The sequence below is a fragment of the Amblyomma americanum genome, chromosome 1 (genome assembly GCF_052857255.1).
Source record: "Amblyomma americanum isolate KBUSLIRL-KWMA chromosome 1, ASM5285725v1, whole genome shotgun sequence".
Taxonomy (NCBI): domain Eukaryota; kingdom Metazoa; phylum Arthropoda; class Arachnida; order Ixodida; family Ixodidae; genus Amblyomma; species Amblyomma americanum.
In genome coordinates, this window is record NC_135497.1 from 443,719,591 (window position 1) to 443,728,191 (window position 8,601).

General features: G+C 47.9%; 2 protein-coding genes across 2 annotated transcripts in view; one reads left to right on the forward strand and one right to left on the reverse strand.

Annotated features, from left to right (window-relative positions):
• Positions 1-441: 441 nt before the first annotated feature.
• On the reverse strand, positions 442-4,984 carry Arpc5 (Actin-related protein 2/3 complex, subunit 5). The gene is made up of 4 exons (XM_077650552.1): positions 4,706-4,984; positions 4,098-4,170; positions 2,456-2,632; positions 442-701 (listed from the first exon to the last, which is right to left on the reverse strand). Exons 1-4 carry the CDS (start codon positions 4,849-4,851, stop codon positions 639-641), a joined length of 459 nt encoding a protein of 152 aa, XP_077506678.1. The 5' UTR covers positions 4,852-4,984; the 3' UTR covers positions 442-638.
• A 153-nt stretch (positions 4,985-5,137) lies between these two features.
• Positions 5,138-8,601, forward strand: part of RpL35 (Ribosomal protein L35) — a 170,538-nt gene continuing 167,074 nt past the window's right edge. Inside the window, exons 1-2 of the mRNA XM_077650556.1 lie at positions 5,138-5,211; positions 5,595-5,731. Of these exons, the coding sequence (XP_077506682.1) occupies positions 5,209-5,211; positions 5,595-5,731 (140 nt within the window). The 5' untranslated portion in view covers positions 5,138-5,208. The remainder of the gene's footprint in view (positions 5,212-5,594; positions 5,732-8,601) is intronic.

An 8,601-nucleotide genomic window follows, 5' to 3' on the forward strand; every position in this document is an offset into this window, starting at 1 on the left:
AGCCCCAGTTTCAGCCTTATTAGGCAGATGAAAGGCATTCCCATTAATAGGACTGTCCGGGCATGTGAAGTTGAGCTAGCTCTGAAATAAACTTTTAAACAGCACAGAGGATGGCACAAGATTATCTACTGATTTTGTGCATTAATCTGAAGATGCACTCCTGTCATTTGTTTTCCACATTTGGTCTCAGGCAGAAACAGACTGCCATGTGGTCTGTTGGGGTAGTGCACTTTCATGTCAACTTAAGTGGTAGAAGCAAGGGTCCCTTCCAGTTACTTGTAATGAGGCTCTATAAACCATATGATTTCTGGTGCACAGCTGCTGACATAGGAGCTTAACCTGCTCTGCTTGTGAACGGTCTTAAGAACAAGGCAGCAGGCCACAAGAGACATGCATTTCACTGCACCCGTTTTCCCGATCAAAAAAGAATGGCCAAACAAGTCCGAAACAGACGTTTACTAATCAGGTGCGCCTGCGCATCACTCATACTGCTACAGCCATGCCTATGTACAGCACTCGTCATGTGGTTGGTCCTTATGTGCTCCCAGAGCCCAATCGAAAAGCGATACATTTGGTTGGCACCGTTGAACCCAGCAGGTTCAACGTTTTTAGCAGCTCGGCGCTGTGCGGAGAGGTCTTCATACTCTTTTGCGGTCAGTCATGACACGCACTATGGATCCAATGCCACCAGCAGCGTAAGCCTGCAGATACAACACACAAAATCAAAAGCTGTCTTCAACACCTCCTGAAGTGCCATGTTTCCTTTCTGAAAAGTGACGATCATGTTTCACTTTTAAGCCAACAGCGTTAAGGAGCTCGTGTTGCAGAAAAGCCGGTGTCGGCGTTGTAACACGAAAACCTTCAAATAAAAAAAAATTTGTGGAGCTACGAGGAATCGAACCCAGGTCTTTCAGATTGTGAGGCGAGCATGTGCAGAACACGCTATGAAGGCTCGTTGGTTCGAACTGAATAAAAGTGAACCTAGTGAATGCGCTGTGGTTTTTGACTTCGTGAAGTGTCTGTGTGTACTGATGCATACATGAGTAATAAAGCAGAACCCCGCTATAGTAAACTCGGTTAGAGTAAATTGAAGCTGTGGTCCCATTTCGCCTTGCATAGATGACTGTACATTTTTTTTTTTCGGTTATAGTAAAGATTTTTTTTCCAAAGAAACGGCTATAGTAAAGAGGGTCTGGCAGTGGTGATGTGCTTCCCGCGGAATGATGACATCGCGGCCCGCGCGAAGTCTAGGATCGCAGGGCAAATACATATCGAATACGATAAAACGGCGCTCTTTGAGGTGGCTTCACCACCAAGCTAGAGAGCCGCGAGGAGAAGCCAACTTTTTGAAGACCTCGCAAAGCGCGCGGCGCGCACGGAAAAAATAAAGCTGGCTATGAACATGGAAAGAAGGCGGCGCGGGTCACTGAGAAAGTAAAGCCCGTAAAAGTGCAGTGAGGAGTACAAAGGGAAAGAAAAGGGGCTGTGTTTGTAGCACGGCAGCGCGAAGCACAGGGAAGCAGTGGCAAGAAGCGGAGGCGTGGCGGCACTGGGTATGTGGTTTTGCCACACCCGACAGTGTCACGAGCGCTTTTTACTGCCTCTTAAATGACACTGAAGCCACATAAAACGACGCTATGATCAAGCAAGGCTTCGGGTTTTCACATGGTATCAAACGCCTTATTTTTGTAGCCACGTCCTATTCGTGTAAATGCGGCACTTCCACAAGACATAAACCAAGTCGAAAACGTGATAACTGAAAATAATTATCGCGTAAAGGGATAAGAGCAGGATACAATGTATTTCTGAGTGTTTCTTTTATAAACCAACACTCCGTGCTTATAAGCAGGCAGAGCATGCTAAGAGCCATGCCACCACCAAAAACTGATATAGTAAAGACCCTGATATAGCAAAGGTTTTTTCTGGTCCGAGCTTCTTTACTGTAGAGGGGTCCTACTGTACCCTGGCAGTGCTGGAACATGCTATCCACTCCTAAAGGTAGAGCTTAAATGTCCTCCAATTTCTTCTGTTATTCTGAATTTTTTTTAATGCAGTGCCACGCTGGAAGACCACAGTACTGTAGATACCAAAATTAATAGAACTTCAGTGCTGTCACTGCTCACATGTTGTGCACCTTCAAGCTTTCCCTTTATGGTAAGTGTTTTTTTAGGATTTAAAGATGTGCTCATCTTCAAATAAGGACAGTGGTGACACTACTGAAAAGCCCATAACTGATGTTATGACACTGAAGCTCAGTCGAACACCCTTGATTGGGCGCACTTTCACAATACAAAATTTTGAGCAAGAAAAAATACCTTGTTCACCTTCTAAAGAGAAACAAAACACACAATGCAAAAGGATGCCTAAAAAGATGACAGTCAATAAGTTCAAGTGACGTAAATAAGTTGTGGGTTATCAGTGAGTGCCAACTCACCAGTCAAGGCAAAATGCCTACCTTCTCATGCCAAGCCAGTAAGTGGCCTGAGCTGCCCTCTGAGGGGCTCTCAAAGCCACGGTAGATGTACTTCATGAGCACGTCTACTGATTCACGGTCCAGGCTGCCGACCGCCTGCTCCATCTCGCTGGCCTTCACCGCCAGCAGCACACGCATGGCCAGGGCACTGGCGGCATCCTGCAGCAGAGATGAACTCCTGAAATGCACACAGCTTCACAAAGGCAGCCAAGTGGCGGCTGCCATCGGATAGGTGCTCAAAGCCACTGGGAGGACACTGCTGCTGCACGAAAGGTCACACCGGCTGCCTTTCAAAAATGTGTTGCAGGGAACCAACGAAAACTGCATACACACCGGCGTCTACACAGTTACTACGTGCACCAGACCTGGCTAAATTCTGCACTCACTTTACTATTTCACTTGAACATCTTATCAATGCGCACTGCACACTAACACATCAGCCCAGCATCAGTGTCCACCCCGAAAAATGATGCCAGGACAAATATAAGGATAACGTTCATGTTACCACAGCTGCACTCAGTTAGTAACCTCTACCAAACAGAAAGACTCCTCTGGGTGCACTCCATCAAACAAGGCCTGCCTACGCTACCGATGCACACTTTTTTGTCAACCCTTTAGGTTCTGAGGACTGTGCCGGCCCTTGTAAGCATGACACCCACTGCATGAAACAGTACAGGTCACTGAGATCGTCACCGGTGGCAATGACACCGCTCAGAAAGTAGTCACCACTTGCACACATTCCACCCAACACTCTTGCTGCCCACACTGCTTAAAGGTGATCTTCACCTTAATCACTTTTTCTGTCCCACAATAATGTGTGTACTATCGAGAGCGAAAGTGGCATATGCCATGCGAGCTATGTCACAGCTGTGCTTGGTGTTGAGGCAGGTGTAAATTTACACTTTAAATCTATCACGCTTCTGCTCACCAAAAACAAGGCACTGTGATCAACTTCAGTTGAAGCTTGCGTGGTATGCGGCACTTTTGCTCCTGGCATTACAACTGGCCATTACGAATACCGAGAAAAAAAACACAAACGCTTAATATTTTCTGCACAAAGCAATTTCAGTTTTTGCAAACATAATGCCAAAGTGAATGCACATGAACAACCGTGCTGTTTCGTCATAACAAGATTTGTAAATTGTGGGGTTTACTATCCCGAAGCAGCACATGGGCCATGTGGGACGTCACAGTGGCGGGCTCTTAGGCCACCTGGGTGTTCTTTAATGTGTGCTGTGCAGCGCCTGCCCAGGGGCACTTTTGTATTCCTCTATCGCCTCTATCGACATATGACCGCTGCGGCCGGGATCGACCTCGCGCCCTTGGGATTATCATCCAGTGCTAAGATATATGGCGCTACCGATATAAGCAATGCTTCGCGGTAGCAGACTGAAACAAGTTTCTTCAAAGCTTTGAGAGCCCGCAGCGATGCCTGCAAACACATCTGCACACATGCTGCAAGCCTGCCTCATGGCTTTTGAATCCGAAGCCATCGCACAGAAAAATCTTAGCAAATAAAGTCACGCTTGGATATTTAACATAATTAGCAATTAACACAATTAGCAATTCAATAGCACAGTAGGCAATGATGGAAGCAGGGCTTCCATCATTGCAGGACGCTCACCTTTACAATTTGGCACTTGGAGCCAATCGGCGCTGTCTTCAGAATGATCTTCAGGGCGTCCACGGTTTTTCCCGTGACATAAGTTAAGGGCGGTGGCCGTTAAAATGGATGAACCAGTTCGCTCTGCACCTGTCAACAGCCACCCTCTGACAGAAGTGGGCAGCTTCCTACCGGCCCCCTAGCCGCGTCCATGCAATTCCCCCATGTTGTCGGTCAGCGTATGGCGGCACGCGGGACCAGGCCAGCTCCATGCGCGACAACAGGCACTCGTGACGGGCTGTTTCCTCTGGCTCGCGCCCCGCACTCCCCTGCGGTGTTCCATTTGTACTACGTACTACATGCGCGCGTTTGAGCAGACTCAGACCAACACTGGGAGCACGGCAAAGCATTACGCCTAAGCGAAAGCCCACTTTACAGCTCAGCCATGCGTGAGAAGCAGTGAAACTGCTGAGTCGCGGTTAAGGAATCATGAACCGACAAACGGTGGGCTACGGTTGACCGGCTTCCTGTCCGCGCTACTCAGAAGAAAGGTTTCGCCGGGGCACTCCTCGAAACGGGCAGCTCCTGCGCGAAGGCTATCGGCGGCGAAACTAACGAATAAAGGATATTGATTGAGCAGATGATTCACTTCTTGCTCGTCCGGCCCCGCCGGCGGTGACTGTGCGTCCAAGCCTTCTTCCTCCTTATAGTTGTCCTCGTTGTACTGATCGATGTCAATCTTGCGAAAAGCCGAACTTTCCGTGTTCTTGGACATCGCTAGAGGAGATTACAGCAGCCGAACTAGAGAACGGACAAACAAGCTAGACGAACGAAAAAATAGCGGTAGTCAAAACCTCACATCACACACCCACGAACCTACGAACGCCGCAAAACGGACAAGTAAACCGAGAACCTGAAGTGGCCGAGATAGGAACGCATAAAATAAATATTTAAGCGTTAATCAAAACTTCAATATAAAACGATAATTAAAAACTAATAAAAGTATTATTTATAACTTCAAGTGTTCATTTTAATATTCTATTTTCAAAACAGTAAAGTGGCGGTTTTGGTGATTATTCTGTGCCACCTTTTCCTCCTCCTTTCGAGTCGCTGAGACGACGTTCACATCGTGATGGTAAGTGCTGCATCAATCCGAAGTAATCGTAATATCTGAGCAATCATATTAATGGTAATATATTTTAGACATGAAGTAAATTCCTCATTTAATGTGTTATTACCGCTTGACGTGCCTTGTAAGTGATGTTAGCGCCTGTTTGGCGACCGGCCGGATGCCGCATAGAAGCAGCTTCGTTTTCTCGATCAGTGTTTTAACGTGGCGCACAGTGCAGTGTTGAGGCATTTGCGTGACAGAGTTTTTCCACTCCTCCTTTTAGCCGCGGCGCGTAAGTTTGTGCTCGCGAGATTGCCGTCTTTAAAGACCGCAGTCTCGAGCTGTGATGGCTGTCGCCGAGCCGCATGGCGCTTGCTGCCGAGTGATGTGAGCGGGTGATGTCGCAGGCCAAGGTAAAAGCACGCGAGCTGCGGGGGAAGAGGAAGGAGGAGCTGGTAAAGCAGCTGGAGGACCTCAAGCAGGAATTGGCCGCCCTGCGAGTCGCCAAAGTCACCGGCGGTGCCGCGTCCAAGCTGTCCAAAATGTAAGCGTTGGCAGCAACGGGGGAATGCTGCTGCTGTGCCTCGCAGCGTGGCCTCGAGTCTGGCCCAGGCCACGCTTCAACGGCTCGGCAGTTTCTTTGCTTTGTGCATGCAGCTGGGCTGGTGCACGCCCGGAGTGAGCGTCGTGCGATTACCCTGCTTCTTGGGACCAGTCGCTGTGCACAGGCTTCAGGGCAGAGGTTGCAGTGCGTGTTGTCTTCGTTTGCTAGAATAAGGGACGGTAGTGTTGCAGTGAGCACCCATTTGGAGCGCTTTTTAAGCGTTAGGCAGCACTGGTCATCAAATCTGGCATGCTGCTGTGTGAACGCAGAATTTATTTGATGCGTTCGCAAAGCTGCCCAGCGTTTTTGATGTTATCTTGGCAGCCGTCTCGAACATGCCCAACACGCAAGTTTTTGCGTTATGCGAGTGCAGTGGTCCCTGAAAGCATGTTATTTCGCGCAGTTCTAGAGTTAAGCCTTGGCAGAAATGCTTTTGATGAGGCATGCTACTTTTCAAGAATGTCGGCTTATGTTTGCGCCAAGAGTAGGAGGTATTCACTGAGGCCGCGCTACCAGACGGCGCGAGCGTCGCCGCGGCAAACGCGCCACGTTTCCGGTCGTTTCACGCCTGCTCGCGCAGTGTCACGGTACGCCGTGAGGTATCCGGCCTGTATTGTTAGTGATCCGTAACATCTTTGCACGTTGTTAAATGCGTCAACGTCCACTTTTCTTTGTGGAACGCTTATTGTGCATAAAGTTTGCAGCAGAATTCTGTGCCGTAATTTAACCGAGCTGCCTGCCGCAACTCGGCAGCAAAACTGGCCGGCTGCATTGCACGCAAGAATGTAAACGACTTGCAGCTTTTAATATCAGTTCATAACTGTCAGCTACTCATGCAGGACACATAGTGGATAACACAGCATGATTAATTACCCATATTCCTAAACGGATGCTGCAGACTCATATTTCCAGCGGCTGTAGTCCGCGAACTGCCGAAGCCTCATTGTTTCAGCCAAAAGGCATATTGTGTCATAGCTGCTTTGTTTACGCGACAGAATGGTCGAGCAAAAACTGTCATGCACTCGCAGCACGAATGGCAGACAGCAAGAATGTTTTGCAGGTTTGATTGTAGAAACGTAGCGTTGCTTCCAGTGCACAAGACCTGGAATCTGTAGGCCGGTTCGCAGCAACGCGATGTGCAGCGATTCCGCTACATTCAATAGTAACACGTCACTTTCAGCAGGCAGAGATGACAAGTTAAGCTAGCTAAACGAACAGACACGTTTAACTACTCACCTAGGTGAAAAACGGCACTTCGGCCGTCAGGAAACTCCGTGCTGAGGGTGCCTAGATTTGCATGCTTTAATTCCTCAGCCTGTCGGCAAACTTACGCCGTGCACAAGGCGGACCTCAATATTGATGAATTCAACACACGGCAGCCGTCTTGTACGTCGCACACCACGCCGGCACCTGCACATTCCTACGGGTTGACGTTTTCACAAAATGTAACATTTTCAGCGTGCCCGCTCTTTCTGCTTTGCGCAGTTCACGGCGTATCCACTCAGTCACACGGTGTTATGGGTCGGACAGAAATGATCTGCGGCGAGGCGCTAAATACACTCACATTTCACACATCACAAGCGAGGTAAATGCTGCGGCTGCCGCGCGCGCAACCACCAACATGGCGAATGCCACGCCGGCAACTAGCGCCCCTTGCGGATGATGTCATGTGAATACCTCCTATAGGCGGCTTGCACATTACGAGCACCTCAAATCCGTTTCCACCAAGCTTTCACTAAGTGCCATGTAGATTAGGCACATGCACAAAGTACTTGTGGCCTGCTACATGGAAGCCACTGTGATGTCAGTGCAAGCTATTTGTAGGACGCTTGGATTGTATTTAGCGTTTATGCGGCACAAAAGGGCAGTGTCTGAAAGAAGTTTCAGAGTTCATGCCTGTTTAAGCTCTTGGGAAGCAGTGGAGTGGGCAGTTTTGCTGTGTGTAGTGCGGGCTGGGTAATTTTATTTTTTCTTGCCCATTCTACTCATTGTATGGCAAGCACCATGCTGCTTTTGGCCCTGAGATAATGGCACATTTTTAGGATTTTCATGTAATGGAAATTTAAGCACCCCGGGCGTGGACAAAAGAAAAACTGGTTGCTGCTGGCAGTGAGGTTTAAATAGTATGGCATGGCCTTCATGGACAGAATGCCTTGCATGCATGAGGGGATGCCATACTACCATACTTGAATTTATTCAGTGCATACACCACAGACCTAGCTACGTCTGAGCATACTGGCTCTTTGAACTCATTGCAAGGTGCGCCACAATGTTGGAGAAAACTCAACTTCTGCATCAAACCAGGCAGTAATCGGGCTTGTTTTAACCTAAAAGCAAGTTGTGCAGTGTTTAGGTCCCATATTATTTTACTTTTTTTTTTAACCTGCCATGTCTGTCGTTAAGAGGCCTTGAGGAATACAAGTGATACACACTCGAGCTTGCATCTCTTGAATAGTTTCTGCTCTAGTTGCTGTGCAGTAGCCATCAGTTAAAGCAGAAGTAGAAGGTGTATAATACTGTAGCTATTAAAGTTGTGCAGAAACCAAATTTTGGTTATGAGTTCTTTGAAATGATGCACGACTGTAAACAGGGATCATCACATGGAATTCGCCTGCGCCTAGTTAATAATGCTCTATTGGTTTCAACTGTGGCCATAATGTAAAATGGGGTTGAGGTCACGTGTGGTATAAAAGGAAAACGTCTCTATTTCAATGTTTTTCATTCACTTCAAATCCAATGCCAGCCAGCCTCAATTATAACTAAAGAACAAGCAGATATTTATTATTGGAGTTATTTTTATGCCTTAAGGC

Coding starts and splice junctions, on each gene's coding strand:
- Arpc5 (XM_077650552.1), bottom strand. CDS start 4,851: ATGTCCAAGAACACGGAAAGTTCGGCTTTTCGCAAGATTGACATCGAT. Junction 2,633..4,097: donor CCAAGTGCCAAATTGTAAAG/GTGAGCGTCCTG, acceptor TCTCTGCTGCAG/GATGCCGCCAGTGCCCTGGC. Junction 702..2,455: donor TACTGGCTTGGCATGAGAAG/GTAGGCATTTTG, acceptor TTGTATCTGCAG/GCTTACGCTGCTGGTGGCAT.